General features: G+C 40.8%; 1 protein-coding gene and 1 long non-coding RNA gene across 7 annotated transcripts in view; one reads left to right on the forward strand and one right to left on the reverse strand.

The window, feature by feature from the left end:
- RNF180 (ring finger protein 180) overlaps window positions 1–16,585 on the forward strand; it is a 334,052-nt gene that overhangs the window by 291,359 nt on the left and 26,108 nt on the right. For 5 of the 6 annotated variants that reach the window (XM_080972743.1, XM_080972744.1, XM_080972745.1 and 2 more), the window contains one exon: window positions 2,021–2,350. The exons of the other annotated variant lie outside the window; for it this stretch is intronic. In XM_080972743.1, coding sequence (XP_080828869.1) covers window positions 2,021–2,217 — 197 coding nt within the window. In that variant the 3' untranslated portion in view covers window positions 2,218–2,350. Of the gene's footprint in view, window positions 1–2,020; window positions 2,351–16,585 lie in introns of those variants that run through there. 6 annotated transcript variants of the gene reach the window in all.
- LOC308458526 lies at window positions 4,655–9,876 on the reverse strand. Its single transcript, XR_013977520.1, has 2 exons — window positions 7,365–9,876; window positions 4,655–6,839 (listed from the first exon to the last, which is right to left on the reverse strand). It is a non-coding gene; the product is annotated as an uncharacterized lncRNA (long non-coding RNA).

Here is a 16,585-nt window from a genome sequence, read left to right on the forward strand (position 1 = left end):
TATGACTGTGGAGTTCACCAGCAAGAACAATTACAGTAATAAAATTTCTATTTTTGAATGAAAAATGATTACATTATAAAGTCTAATCCAGGGTAAATATAAGGCAGGTTTGCTTAAAGTAAATCACACAGAGATACAAATCAAGGATTACATCTATTCATCTGAATCTTCTCAACTGGTGCAACTTAACGTCACAAGTTCAACTAATGTCACTAAACGTTTGCATGATTGTGTTTTGATTCATGATTACAAGATGATTCAAAGTTGTTGAGGCAAAAATAGCCGCCTGGCAAATTTTGTGTTATATTTGCCATATGAACGGAGATAAATAAAATATAATCAAACGTAGCCAATTTGATTAAAGTCCTCTGGAGAGTGGACTACATATAGAAGATTTATATATGGAAATCAAATAGTTTCACACCAATGGCAGCACTTGTCACTTCCAGATTCATTCCTTACAAGCTGTGACATAAAATGAGGAAATAAAACCTAGGTGCACATTTTGTAGTGATGTTTAGGATATGTTAATACCCCAGAGCCATTGAAAATATACTCTAAAAGCTTTTATGGGGGATAATCTAAGATACTTCTGTTATTACTGTATTAAAAACCTTAAAAAATTAAACTTTATTAGATTAAAATTATTGGGGAAGAAGCTGATCTGATAATACAGAATGTAATTTCTGCTATTGTGTGCATGTTATTCTGGCATGAGGTTTGGCATTGAGCCATCTTTCCCTTATACATTTTTATCTCATTATTTGAGAATAAGACTGCACTATCAATTAAAAAATTGATAAAATATTATTCCCAATCCATTTCATTTAATTAAATGCTGGGAGAATGGGTTGGTTTTGTATTGGGGTGAATATTTTACTTGTGTTTCTTGGGAAAGGGTCTTATTTTGGGATACAAACGGAAGTTGGCTGTAGTGACAAAAGTTTTGTTCCATATTCTCCTTTTATCACATATCATAGAGCAAAACCATGTCAGATTTTTAAAAAATAATAATAATCGAGAGTGATTTATTATTAGCCTTTGAGAGACTGGTCACTAGGAGGTGGTTTTTGATATCTCATGGCTTTTCTTTTCAAACTATGCACAATAGCCTCATAAGCACAGATGCTCTAACTTTATAAAGATCTGCAATAGTTTGACACGCAGTCACATTTTTTTTAGGTCACATTTTTAAAGCAATTTTGGCATAAGGGTAAGTACATCCATTACAAAGGCTGGAAGTTGCAAGGAGTTGTATCATGTAAAGAGCCTATCTGAAAGGGCCACCCCATATTGGAGACAATGCTGCATGAGAAATTAGGTAACGTAAAGCATAGTTGGTTCCAGATAACCCAAATTAGATCTTTCACGAGCTCTGTACTGTCCAAAGTGAAAGGAATTTGCTCCGAAACCTCGTTTGTTTACACTCCTTGGGGCAATTGAAAGGGTTAGCATCTCAGTTATACAAACTGCTTGTTGATATCATTATAGGATCCTCAGAAGGCTTGAGAATGGTGTGCGAGGGAGATATAGGGCGTCTTGTTTTATTCTATTTAATTTTTAGGGATTCTTGTTTGTTTTATGGTTTTTAACTCCCCAGAGGACATTATTGAGTGGTATATAAATATTGCAAATAAATAAAATAAAAGGCATAACACAGAAGGAAAGAAAGATAGGGAGGAAAAAGGAAAATAAGCAAAATCTAGCACAAGTGCTTAAAGTTTGTGTACTAAGCAGCTTGAATGGAAGCATTTGGAGAGAGAAGAAGGGCAAACTGGAACTGACCTCTCAGCAGAGCCCGCGAAGTGTTTCCTGATTCATGTCATTCCCTCTTCTACAGCCAGGTGGAATGACTGCTGCAAGATGGCATATGAAGGAGAGATGGGCTCAAATGTAGCTGGACTATTATATTAGCATATGGTTTCCCCCTGTCTTTTCTCTGTGTATCTAAGAAAAGGAATTTATACTAGCTGTATTTTTGACAGAATTATAACTTGTCCTTTTTTTTCTGGTCCTGCAGGTTTTCAAAACACAGATTCCTTTACCCGAAGGCATTTCCCACATGCTGCTCACAGGATGGACTATATGGACTTTGAGGATGATAGCAGAGGATTGCGATTTGACATGGACATGGTGATAATCTACATTTATTCCATCAACTGGGTTATAGGATTCATTGTGTTCTGCTTTCTCTGCTATTTTTTCTTTCCCTTTTAAGGACTTCTATTTCCCATTGTTTCGTTCAGCCATCAGGCATGGGAACAGACATACCCTGATGTAAAGAGCATGTAGAAGACTTGGATTTACTGTTTTAAAAAATGAAATGGTTAAAATATCAAGAGTAACCCAGTGTCCATTTTCTAATCATTAGGTTTTTCTGTTGCATTTTGAACTTTGAATTGTGAAGAAGTATTTGTATATAGTGTGTAATTTTACTAATGCCTTCTAAAATGGACACACAGTTTTCTGATTGAATACTTTCTTTTTGGTTCTGTATTGCCAACATTTAAGCACATTCAAGAGCAGATTCAAATGTGCATATTCACTGAAAAGTGGCTTCAGCTACAAGCTACAATTGGCATGTTTGAAACAGTCTTCATAGTTCACATCCTACAGATAGACCCTCCATATCACCTCAGATATAATGATTTCTGTGGAGGAGTTCACACCTTAAGCAGTTAGGCTTCCTTGTGATGTTTGGAGTTCTCCATATGATATATATACTGCCAGTGGGAACATTTTAGGGAATGGAATGTTCAGAGTTGGTCAGTGTCATCAAGTAACAAATAATCAAGTGATGGTGCAAGATATCAGGTGATGAATATGAACATGTGAATCAGCCCTTTGTTTCTTTCTTAGCACTTGACATGCAAGGTGGAATAAGGTTACTTGCCTGTTACTTTAAGCTCACATCTTATACAGATTCACACATGCATACAGAATCAACTGAGGCATGAATGAGCAATCACAGCTCAAGTCAGAAAGGTCGTATCGCCACACATTTCCTTAAACACAGTGTTTTTCATTAGAGACTGCTCACACATTCAGCTGTGTGTTGTCAAGTGTTGAAAAATCAAATAATCTTTACTTGTGCACAAACTGCCCTTAGATGTAAGAAGACTGGAAGCATTGCAAAGATACATATGTCACACATTCTTGTAACACACACACACAACCTCAATATGTGGAAGAATAGGTAACTGAAAAGATTGTGGCAGATTGTTGTTTGGCATTCTGATGTTAGTCCTGTTAATCTCCTCTGCTCTCAGTATGACTGGATCTGGATCCAGCCCATAATTTAACATAGTATTTATTATTTCTAAAGTGCCTAAAACAAATCAAAACAGGGTGCTATGAAACAGAGTTAACCACAAGAAAATGGTGCCCCTCCAATTACAATCTAAATGTGAGACAGCAGGTGTAACCTTTGGTCTGTCTAAGAGATTTCTACTAGAGGAAAGCAATGTATACTGAGAAATAGAGGCAACGAAATGCAAGCGCTAAGAAGTGTTTTTTTTAAAGCATTTTTAAATGAACACGATAAGCCAATGCAAAGAGAAAAGAAGAGGACAAACACTGTTGTATTTACAGACAAGAAAGGTGAGAAATATTCAGAGCAAAAAATATATATTTATCATTTTAGATAGCTTCTTAATTAAATAAGCCAGCTTCATAATCTATGGTTTGAAGCTAGGTTGTTTAGAAAATGACCAGAGTTTATTTTAGACTATGATCTATGCTTCTTACCAAAATTCATAGAAAGTGAAATTAAATACTGTACTGCAAACATTTTTCTCCAAGCTGCACAGAAGTGCTGAGCTCAGGCTTGTTCTAGCTCATGCACTTTGCGGTGGACCATGGTTTACACGCAAGTCAGCCCATACTCTCAAGTTCACAGCATCTTAATCTGCCAATACTATACACTGTTTATTATAGCCCAATGACAAATATCACTGGGAAACTACAAGGATTCTTCTGAGAAAACACTATCACAGATTAGCAGCAACTCACTGAGCAAATTTCTCAAAATAACAGGGTTTTGCCCTTGTGGGGCCAAGCACAGGAAGCGTGCAGCCCTGGTGCGGGGCTGCCCAAGGTAGAAATGAGACTCATAACATCAGTTTGGGGTTGAAATAGACCACGACTTTATTGATTACAGATGTAAGTAGGCTTAAGTGAAGGCATTGGAAATGCATCAGGTATCAAGCAGCTCACCAGCTGGTTGATCAGAGGTTTGGTTGACCTTGAATAGCAAGTCTATCTATTATGTACATTAAATTGGGGTGAACCCTTCAGGGCCGCCACTTGGAAGGGTGCTATGGCCCATCTTCCCCTGTGTGGACTCCCAGAGACACCCCTTCCCAGATCTCCTTTAGCCAATAGGCTAAAGATGCAACCCAATGCCTTATCCACCCGAAGTTGTGACAATTGCTATGAGGTAGGCAAAAGCCTGCCAACCAGCCAGTTTGTCTACTGGAAAATATCATCCCTGGCCCCAAATACAGCAACTGAGTATTCCATGGAAAGGTCTGCACGCTGCCTCACCCACCCTCCTTTGGGCAGGACCATTCAGAAACAGGCTGGGAGGGTGAGGGATCCAACAATATATGAGCAGCCAACTTCTGCTACGACTTGCCTTTTAAATTATTTGGGCGGACTTGAATGGAGCCAGGTCTGTTGCCATAGCCACACTCCTTCAACACTCTGATTGGTCCATTCAAATGGGCTTTCACACCTTACAAGGCAGCCACTTGAGTCGTGACATGATGCAATGGGACTGGGCCACGCCGGGCCGCATACCATGCTTCACTGCAGTCCCAGGTAACCAGCCATCCTTTAAATCTATACCTGGCAGCTTCCTTCTGTCTGTGCCCCATTCCTGACATACTTTGTACAGTCAATCTGTAAAGATTTCAATTTTAATTCATTAACTCTTTTATCCAATCTTTTTTGGCTCCCTCTTTTGTATTTAGCTTGGGCCAGAAAAGCTTAATCTGTATTATCTCAAAGGCAAAATACAGACCAGCTGAAAGCCTGGGGAACACCTGATGCTGCAGCTGTGCTAAAGCTAAGCAGCTGTTGCTTCTTCTATGCAATCCATTATAGAACTATGGATACCTTTTATCACTGTATGTTCAATATAGCAATACTGTGGGGCTGTTTAAGAATGAAAATATAAACTTCAAGGTTTTATTCATAGATCTGACATGCAGTTTCCCTCACCAAAGGATTTAGGTTGTTTGGTGCTTATTTGTCATAAGTGTATGACTCAGTTGTTCCTGGCTCACCATAATGAAGAATGTGAAGTACATTTTCAGCCAAAATGTGTTTTGTACTTTGGAGCTTTAACAAAAAAAGGGGGGGATAGTTCTGAAGAAATAATAAAGTAATTGTTTTTCTTGACCTGACTGATTTTTTTAAATGTCATTCTATAAAACAAAAAGATTTGAAAATGTAAATCATTTGTAAGAATGTAATTATGGTGCTTTAAAAAATAAATATCATTAATAAACATTATATCCAAATCTATTCAAAACTATAAGATATAAGTAATCTGGTATATCTTCTGTACTTACATTAATAATCTGGTACACCAGCACCATATAACATAATATTTAGGACAAGTCCATCCTCATATTACCTTTCAGTTACTACTGCACATCAAAAGTTTAAGCTTATATATCCATATGGATGACTATCCATATGGGAGGCTAGCACTCCACCTTCTCTCTGTCAATTTCTTTCTTTGTTACCTGCACTGATGGGCAAGCATGATGTTTCTAGGGTTGGAGGTACTCATATGCCAAGGACTAGATTCTCAGATGGGGTTGCAGGTCCAGGACATGGTGTCTATGGAGGACCCAACTGATGTTGAAGTCTGGGTTGATATACCAGATGAACCTCTGGTATTGCTGGTTCATCTGAGTTATCTGTCCAGCACCTCATCTAGGTCAAAATCAGAGCCTGATACACTGCTCAGTGTGGTAGTCATAAAAGGAAACAAGCACATTAGTTGCTGAGAAAGTTCAGAAGCCTATGCTCATTAAGGACCAAACTAGAAGTACAGGGTAAATGTATTTGTGTCTTTCATTAGCCTTTCAAACCCTGGAACAGAAGTCCGTTGTCACATCCTATTAATATTCAACTGAGCAATGTTATCCCAGCAAAGGCCTAAGAAAGGCTGATTTATATCCTTGCAGTCAGCTCCTCTCTCTCTTTCTCTCTTCCTGATCATCTGCTGGCTCTCAATGCACACCTGAACCTTCTCTACTTTCTCACTCCTCTAAAGTAGACCCCTGGTAGGGAAACCCACTGATGGCCCTCGAAGCACTCCTCTGCCATCTGATCTTCTGAGCTTGATGTCTTATCAGCTCCTGGGGGGTGAGGATGTAGAAGGAGAGTCTGGGTCCAGGTGCTGATGATGCTCAGGGGGTCCAGGCAAAGTGTCTTTGGGACTTGGTCAGACTGTTCAACCATGGCATTGGGCTCTTCAAGCTCCCTGGTGGCACTGGAGGTCTTGGTAAAGTCCCATTCCTCTTCCTCAGATGAAGTCCCCCAAGAGTCATGGCCAGGCTGGACTCCAACAGTGCATGTTAAACATGTGTTTGGCCCATTCAAATATAAAGTAAGGCTGGTGAGAAGAAGTGGGGGGGGGAGAGAAATTAAAACCTGCACTCTATATGATCTGTCACCTTTGTTCTCCATATCTGTGCTCCGCAACTACAAGGACGAGGGTGATCTGAAAGTGGAGATGTTGACATCAGGCCCTTGTCATGGTCAAATCACTTCCTGTTGAGATTTAGGCTTTCAGTGCCTACATAGCTGAGACAAAAAAATTCCTTCCAGTAGCACCTTAAAGACCAACTAAGTTAGTTCTTGGTATGAGCTTTCGTGTGCAAGCACACTTCTTCAGATACACTGAAACAGAAGTTGCCAGACCCTTCTATATAGTGAGAAGGTGGGGAGGGGTATTACTCAGAAGGGTGGTGGGAATGGGTGATTGGCAGATAGCTGAGAAGAGCCTGTTGACGACTCTTAACGACTGCAATAGGTCTTACAGGAAAAAGCAAGGGGTGAGAAGGTGAGAAATGGCTTTGTCATGTATAATGAGATAAGAATCCAATGTCTTTGTTCAGGCCAGGTCTCTCCATGGTTTTAAGCTCCCCACCTTCTCACTATATAGAAGGGTCTGGCAACTTCTGTTTCAGTGTATCTGAAGAAGTGTGCTTGCACACGAAAGCTCATACCAAGAACTAACTTAGTTGGTCTTTAAGGTGCTACTGGAAGGAATTTTTTTGTTTTGACTATGGCAGACCAACACGGCTACCTATCTGTAACTGTACATAGCTGAGAGTAAGCCATACTTAACAATACTGTGTATAGGATTGCACTGTTAAAATCTCATCTAGCCCTAAAAGTTGGACCTGGAGTTGTCCTTCAGGCCTTGAAAATATTGAAGTTGTTGAAGACTATGGTTGCAGTTGATACCAAATTGAACTGTCATTCTTGGCAGCTGTTGATCACTTAGAGAAAGTTCTTTTCAGAAAGCCATAGCCAGAGCATATTTCAAATGAAACTTCTGTCTGTGTAGGCGATGGCATTAAGCAAATGGGACATATTATGAATGTCTCCTCCTTACCAGCCCTAGCTTCCAGAACAGGACTGGATCCAGGCACCACTAAATCAATACTGACTGTTTCGCTGGTTCAGGAACCCATAGGAACAGATCTGTAATCATGGCAAATGTAACAAATTCATTAGTTAATGGAAATGAAGGACTCTGGAATTCAAATTTACTTTACTGAATAAGTGAGAATGCAAGGTCCAATTTGGGGAAAGCCCAAAACTTTGGGAATACAGATGGAAATTAATGTAGAGAGTGGGGTTTTTTTCCTCTTTAACTCATTGCCTCCTTATAAGTAAAACTTGTTGAAATGTTTGGGCTCCATCCTGTTCTGCTAAACCAGACATAGGGAGCCATTGGCCCTCCATATGTTGCTGAACTAAACTCCCATCATTCCTGACCATTCACCATGCTTCCTGAGACTGGTGGGCAACATTAGGAAGTCAAAGGTTCCCCTCAGCTGTGCTAAACAAACAGGTGAAGCTGCTGTGTTGGCTTCCTTATGGCTGTCTACTCTAAGTAATCCTTCTGTGACCTGTTTTATTTCTATGAGCCATTATATTATTCTGGGATACATAGTTCCACCTATCATGTTTATTATGGGGCTTACAGTAGCATCTGATATATATTTGGCACCCATTTTAAATATTAGCTTATATTTGGAACAATTAAATTGGAATATTATTTGCAATTCAATTTTATGTCTCTGCTTTAATTCCCTATGTACTTGGAAGCAATAGACACCACTCTTCACTTTTTGTAAAAGTATTGGTCTGTGTTCCCTGCATGAAAACCTAAAACAGCTTGAAGAGCTTTAGTTTGAAAATTGATCTAGCATATCTGGCTGCAATACGATCCCAATGTCACCATAATAGCAGTGTAACTGCACGAATATTCAAGTTTCAAAGGATGGTGAATTCAGAGCACAGGCAAAGGGATAACCTCACGTATTTCGGAGGCAGCAATGGGGAGAAAGGAGGGCAGATAAGAACCTCATGGAGAGGCAGAGGTAGGGAAAGATGCATTTATGTCAGAGCAAGATGGTGTGGTTTAAAAAAAAACAAAAACCAGAAGAAGACCCACAAGGATGGGCCACTGAATCCATCCCCAGTCAGATTTTAGTCTGGTATGAGAGATGTAGAAGTTTATTGATATACATTAATGGAAAGGTGGGATGCACAACCTTCAAAGAAATGTGATTTATATAATGAAAAAAGTCTAATGCAGTGGTATTTCTGTGGAAAGATGGGCTATTCTTGTTGGTCCTTGTCTGGTGGAGGTGAGGGTGGGAAGAGTGTTCTGGAGTGGCTCAGTAGTGTAGTGCCAATCCACTAAAGCACTGTTTTCCATACTTCTGATATATAAAGCATACTTCTGATGGAAAGTACTGCACCTATGAATCTAAACATAATGACACCAGGTGAACCTCACTGGGGAAGCTGTTCCATGACTGCGGTACCAGAGTAAAAAAAAAAAAAAAAAAACTTTCTCAAAAGTTTGTTTTATCTCACCTCTGAAAGGAAGATGCATTCAGAAAAGGGAATCTGAAAGCACCAGATGGTGGAGTGAGGGGTTCTTCAAGTCACGGGATCCAAAGTAGTTTGGGCTTTAACAGGACATACTAGCGGTTATTTGAGAAGAAAGTAGGGTGGATTTATTAGTCAGTGGTTAGAGTGTTGGACTAGGACCTGGGAAACCAGGTTTCAAAGCCCAACTCAGCCACAAAGCTTACCAAGAGACCTTGGCCCAGTCACTGTCTCTGAACCTAACCAACTGAGAGGGGAAGAATTATGTGAGATCCTTGGTGAAAAGGTAGGGAATTAATAGAAGGAGGAGGAAGAGGCTTCAAAAACCACCTAATTTTCTACTGGGGGGTTGCATTCTAGGCCCAATTCAAAGTACTTGCATTAGTGTTTAAAGCCCTAAACAACAAAGACCCCAAATATCTGAAAGACCGCTTCCTTCACCATAGACTGTCTTGGGTGCTAAGATCAGCAGAGGGGCACACTTGATGACTCCACCCCCAAGGACCCACTTTATGTTTTGTGACTGCATGTTGTTGTTGGTGGTGGTGTTGTTGTTGACATCCATCTGTCTTGAGAGATAAGGGCTGAAGTGAAACTGCTGCATTAGCAGCACCGAAGTAACCTCCCCAACGTTCAAGCCTGAGTGGTGTGCATTAATGCCCTGGGCTGTCCAAGACAAGACACACACACCCCTTCGCCTTGCAGATGTGGTCCAAAGGAAAGCAGAACAATACACTGGCACAAATTATTGGCTGCAGGAGTTGCCATTAAAGGTAAAGGGACCCCTGACCGTTCGGTCCAGTCGTGGCCGACTCTGGGGTTGCGGCGCTCATCTCCTTTATTGGCCGAGGGAGCCGGCGTGCAGCTTCCGGGTCATGTGGCCAGCATGACTAAGCCGCTTCTGGTGAACCAGAGCAGCGCACGGAAACGGAAACCAGAGCAGCGCACGGAAACGCCGTTTACCTTCCCGCCGGAGCGGTACCTATTTATCTACTTGCACTTTGACATGCTTTCGAACTGCTAGGTTGGCAGGAGCAGGGACCGAGCAACGGGAGCTCACCCCATCGCGGGGATTCGAACTGCTGATCTGATTGGCAAGTCTTAGGCTCTGTGGTTTAACCCACAGTGCCACCCACGTCCTGATTGAGTTGCCATTAGGAAGCATCTAATGTTTCTTTTTTGTAAGTTTTTAAAATTATTTTTAATGTTTTATTTTAAATTGTTGTAACCCATCTTGGGATCTGAGTGTGAAAGAAAGGTAATAAATTAAAATAATAAGAATAATACCAACATATGTCAACACTGTAAGGAGATCAGGGCTTCCCGTTTTACCACACCATAGTTCTTGTCACACATGACTTCGGCTACAGTGCATTTCCGTAGGACAGGAAGGCAATCACGCTGGAAACCAAGTGTGACCAAAGGACAAACTGGTGTACAAACATATAAAAATATGCTTGCTTTCTCATAAAAACATATTCATGTGAGAACATGGACTGGAATTAATGGAACTTAAGAGTCAACAGAGCTATATTTGGCACTAATTAATTCTAGAAAAGAAAGGGGTTTAGTTTTCTGACATAATAGTCTATTACATTACAGTGTTCATTAAATGAGGAAATGAAAATAATAGAGCTTTAAATACCTTTTATTATCTCACCCTGCCTACAATAATAATGCTATGGGAATCTCAGCTTTTTAGACAATCTAGCTACCTTTAAAGAATGTTTGTTTGACTCATAGCCTACATGTAAATAGGAAGGGGGGGGCGTTTATCCCTCCTATTTTCAGTCTACAAAACTGTTTGGCCCAGGCAAGCTGAGCCAATATGACAAGTTTTTTTTTAATATATTGGTATTTTTATATTCCTCTGCCCCACACAGAAAAGCTCCCAAAGTTTACATCTAATGCCAACACTGTGTTCAGCATAGCTCATAATGCACGCAGTTTGTATGTTTCACACTCACCTCACACTGAGGCCTTGTCCACACCAATTTACTGAGTATTTACAGTTGTTTTCATTCCCATTTCATTTGTGTACTCCACGTGACACTCCCCTCAAACATCAGCCTTGATGTTTCCCCCCTGAAAATTCTGGTTTACCTGATATGGAAATAATCCAGTAAATTGGGGAAAATTGGGTTCCAAATCTTCCTAATGTTTAGTTAGAATCACCTGTGTTGTAATTTGAGGCCATTGTGTCAGGTCCTCCCATGTGGAGCAGCATAAAACAAGCTTGTTCTCCGTCTTCCATGTGACAACCCCTCAGATATTTGAACATGGCTATCTTATCACCTCTCAGCAGGGCTAGCCGACCCATGAGGCAAGGTGAGGCGACTGCTTCAGGCAGCAGGATCCACAGGGGCAAAGGATCTGGCGTCCAAGGAATGCATTGCCCGCTGCTTCCGCCACTATTGCAGTATCAGCAATGGCTGTGGAGAACTCCTTGGAGGCCAGATCCGCTGCCTCAGCATCAGCCCCTAAAATGCTGCCTCTACTGTGGCCTCTTGGTGAACAGGATGTGCTGCTGGTCTCTCCCCCCACCCCCACCCCATAGGAGGAAATGGTGGGGGCTGCCCTTGGGGGTTTCATGGGGTCTACACCTGGCCAGCATGATTCAGAGTGGGCCCCTTTCCACCCCCCACACCCCATGACAGCCTTTAATTCCCCCTTCAACCATCGGGTAAGGTTGATCTGATTCCCTTCCCTTGTTCCTGATGTAGATCTTCACTCTTGATCCTACTGTAGATCTTCAAGCATCCCTTCTTCCCTGTCTGAGGGTGGCACCATTTTGTCTTGGACCAGCCAAAATGTCTTGGACCAGCCTTGCCTCTCAGTCTCCTCTGAGCTAAACATACCCAACATACCCAAGTCCTTAGTTTCCAGACTCTTGATCATCTTGATCACTCTCCTCTGCACATTTTCCAGCTTGTTAATATCCTTCTTAAATTATGGCACCCAGAACTGGACACAGAATTCGAGGTGGGAATAGTATTCCAAAGCAGAATAGGGCAATGCTATCACTTTCCTTGATCTGAACACTATACTTCTGTTGAAGCAGCCTAGAATAGCATTAGGGGTTTTTTGCTGCTGCATCACACTCTTGACTCATGTTAAGCTTGTGGTCTACTAAGACTCTTAGATCCTTTTCACATGTACTATTGGGAAGCCAGGTGTCCCCCATCTTATATTTGTGCAGCTAGTTATTCCTGCCTAAGTGTAGAACCTTACTACTGCTTTGTTATGTTACATGTTCTTGCTTTTAAATGCATGTCATTTATGATTATGTAAGCTGCAGATGTGGCCTATAAATAAGGAAATAGAAATGATGATGACAGTGATGATGTAGGCATCCATCAAGTTGCATTTTATTCAGCAACAGCCAGTCAGTTTATTATCACCATTGAGTAGACTCAGTCCCCATTGGGTTGTTTTGAGGATCCTTCCATTTTTCCCTCTCTAAATGATTTGATATGCTTCTGCAAACCTCAGGGTTTCCCCAAGCCTGATAATAATTCCCTCTTATGCATAGGTGTTGTCATTTTGGCTACAAAAATGGCACCCACATCAGGAGCAAAGGAAATGATTTGAAAATAAGTGCAGAACCCTGACAGGAACTCTCTACATACCTCTGACTGATTTTACGTATGTTGAGCTGTCCCATTGTGAATACAACTTGGGATAATACAGTATACCCGTTTTTAGACTATCCAAGCAGTTTGAATATAGGCTGCTCAGAGCTGTTTTTATAATCAGGCTTACAGGGCTATCTGACTTCCAGTCATGCAGAATTTTGAAGGAAAGCTTTTTGCTGACCTTTCTACTTCTTTTTGTGTAAAGATTTTCAAATGAATTTGAAGCGCATAAAAATGGTTTTTCATTTCAGTGGCTTTAACCAGCATAGAGTAGCATAGTAATATTTTCATGAGCTGTACATTAGTTTAATTCAGAAACAGCTTGTCTGGTCTTTTCTCCAAATAGAGATTGAACAGTTTAGTCAGTTAACTGATCAGTTAAAACATTAAAAACTATAGTAAGTATGTTGAAATGGGTGACATCTGGAACATATTTAACCATGCTTAAATAAGGAGGTAATTTCACTGGGCAAACTAAACCACAGCAATTGTTTGTTTACTGAAATAAGTGTGTGCGTGTCCAGAGAACTGCACACTTAAAAATATCCTTTATTGGTTTTGTAAAAGACTTCCGGGTTGGCGCGATCAGGAAATGGCGGATTCCCTCCGAGCTGCGGAGGGAATCGGCTCCGCTGAGGATGGGTCTTGCTGCGCCGGCGACGCGGGGACCCTTAGAAACCGCAGGCGCTGAAGCCTGCGGACGGGAAGACTCGGTGGGCGCCTTAAGCGCCCCCCGACCCACGAAGAGCCTTTTTAAAGGCTGCGGAGAGGGTACGGAGGGTGGCGTGGCGCTGAGAGTCGATCGCTACCTCGGTGGAGCGAAGCCGCGAGCAAGGACTGGAGAGCGCTGACTTCCTTCCTTGAAAATTGGACTGAAAAAAATTACCCGTGAGTAGATGGAATTTGGCTTTAAGAAACTTTTCCTGTGAATTCGAGACGACCGGGGTGTGTGCTAAAAGGAAGTCCGCACCCCCCTTACTTACAGACAATTCTAAGCAAGGAACGGAGAACTAAGGTGGAGAGGTTATTCTGTTTAATATAAAAGAAACTAACTTCCACGATTTGACAAAAGAAGTGTTGTACTGGAGAGTGAGAGTGGAACTTTGGAAATTTTTGATGAAATCCCCCCCCCCCCGGACCAGGGGGAGTCCCGCGTTTGAGCCTGTTGAAGAGGAATAAGGAGTTTGACAGCTGTCAAAAGAGCTGTCAAAGGGACAGTTTCAGTTAAAAGTTTGTTAACTAATATCTCTCTGGACTAAAAGTGCTATAAATTGAAACAAAGTTGTTGGAAATTTGAAAGAAAGAAACAAAAAAGATTTGGACTGTTGGAAAAAGTTTACAAAACAACTAGAATCCCCCTAGGGGGATTCTTAAGGTATTACAATGGCTGCAGATGGAAAATTACAGGCACAGATAGACAGGATGTTTTTTTCTCGTGGGAATATTGCAAGAGCAGAGCTTGACTATGAATAAACAACTTATGACCTTGACCTCTGGAATAAGTAACTCTGCTGAATGCATTAAGGACTTGACAGGAAAGGAATCTGCAGCTGGAATAGAAGTGATATCTCAAGAATTGGAGGAGAAAGTACAGATGGGAAATATCAACAAAAAGCCTACAATGGTGGAGTGCAAGGAAAAAGACTCTTGGAGTACATGGATTATAAACCTGCAAAGGATGTTAAAGATGAAAGAGGGGGCCCCTAAAGTATTTGGAATACAGGAACTTAAAGGAAATAAGAAATATGATTGGGGCTCCCCTGTTGAACATGAAAGACTGGTTGATTTTTGGCAGCAGTTGTTATCAAGCATCCTGGTGGGAAGAAAAACTGGAGTGACGGAGATTGAACTGCTTCGAGACCTGACGACCAACATAAAGGATTTCCAACAAAACCGGCGGAGAGGAACTGAAAGAGATTTGAAAGCCTCGGACGTGAGGAATCCAGGCTAAAAACTACTGCTGACTTTTATTTGAGAAGGGACTAGTACCTGGGGAGGGGGGGAGGGGAAAGCAGAATTGTAAAAATGTTTATGAATTTTGGGTCGGGTGAATAGGGCCTATATCTAATATAAAAATGAAATCTGTGGAAGGGAATTTGGGTCGACCTTAGGAAAGAATCTAAATGTTTATAAGAGATGGGGATAAGAAAAATGGGGTTAACTAGGAAGAGTTATATCAAAAATATTAATCTATAGGTTAAGGAGGAGAAGCTAGAACTTGCTGAGCTAATTATGGGAATAGGGATGTAAGAAGGGGGGTGGGGGGGAGTCCAGGGAACAAGGTTAGGAAAGTAAGGTCCTGAGAATATGCTTGTCTTGTTTTGTTTTTGTTGTATTTTTGTGTGTTTGTCTTTAAAAATTTTGAAAACCCAATAAAAATTTATTAAAAAAAAAAATCCTTTATTGGTTTTGTAAATGAGAACATAACAGGAGCCCCTTTCCCCCAATTATATGTTTTTTAACACTGGCACTAGCAGTAAATATCTTTGCCCAGGTTATAGCCTGTGATTAAGGATCAATGAATGTTTTCAGACCAAATTAAAATGAAACGCTAGGCAAAATAAATGCAAGCTGACAGCAAATGATACTAAAAAGAATTTGAGGAGCACATTGCTAAAATATTTAAGGCCATAAAATTAATAATCTTTAAATATGCTAATAACATGAGACTGGTTAGAGAGGCAGTTGGACCCTTGAATGGCAAGGGAGTTGAAGATGCACTAAAGGAGGATAATGAGATTGCAAAGAATCTGAAGAGAATATGTAAAATAAAATGAAAACCAGAATCAAAACATTCTAACACAAATAATATCACTGCAGTTTCTCTTTACACCACTAAGGTACCATTTCCCCAACGCTCTGACTTGGCATGAGATGGTTATCCGAATCCAAATCTGATTTCTCACAATCGTTGCTAGGAAGTGGAGAAAATGCATGGAAACTATTCGAAGCTGTCGCAAGTGTTCCTTCATGTTCTTTGAAATGTGGCAGGTCCTTCCTTCTACACCCGGCACAGCAATTATCGCTTCTTTTTCCTCTGTTTGGGTTTCAAAGGCTTGAAATTAAATAACGAGATATTAGTCACTGGCTTATTAAGACCTGTCTTGTGCTCTTATGCTTAAAGTCTTTCCCTGTTTTAACAACACTTTCAGGGATACTTCAGCTGTGGTCTACAAACCAGTTCAGCCAAAGAATGCATATAAACCAGTTAGAACCATCTTGGGTTCCAGCCCCATGTTGGGCAAAAGATTCCTGAATTGCAGGGGGTTGGGCCAGATGAGCCTTGGGGGTCCCTTCCAACTCTGCAATTCTATTATTCTAAGCTCAGTATTGTCTACATTGACTGGCAACAGTTCTCCAGCCCTACTTGGACATCCTGCAGATTGAGATTGGGATCTTCCAGTGAGCTTGTGCCGTTTTTCATTTGCTACAGAAATGTTATATTTCATCATAGCACACAATACATGATTCTGTCCTTAGTTTTTTCATCAGTTTCTTTTGCTCCAGAGCAGTGATTCAGATTATCCTTTGAAGATACCCATATAATAACTATGTTTTGCCCCATGGAGCAGCTTTGGTGAAGATCCATTTCAGTTGGAAAAAGGAATATGGGGAAAGCATTAAAACACTTTCCCCCAGTGCCCTCCCCCACACTGCTTTCTTAAAAAAATACTATTTATTTATTTTTTTAATCAGCAGGATGTCTCACAATATATGTAGTTTGACCCTTAGGTTTAGGAGAAGTCTAGCAAATCTATTCAACAGTTGTTGTTGTTGTTGTTGTTGTTGTTGTTGTTGTT

This window comes from Podarcis pityusensis (assembly GCF_964106645.2).
Source record: "Podarcis pityusensis genome assembly, chromosome: 11".
Classification (NCBI taxonomy): domain Eukaryota; kingdom Metazoa; phylum Chordata; class Lepidosauria; order Squamata; family Lacertidae; genus Podarcis; species Podarcis pityusensis.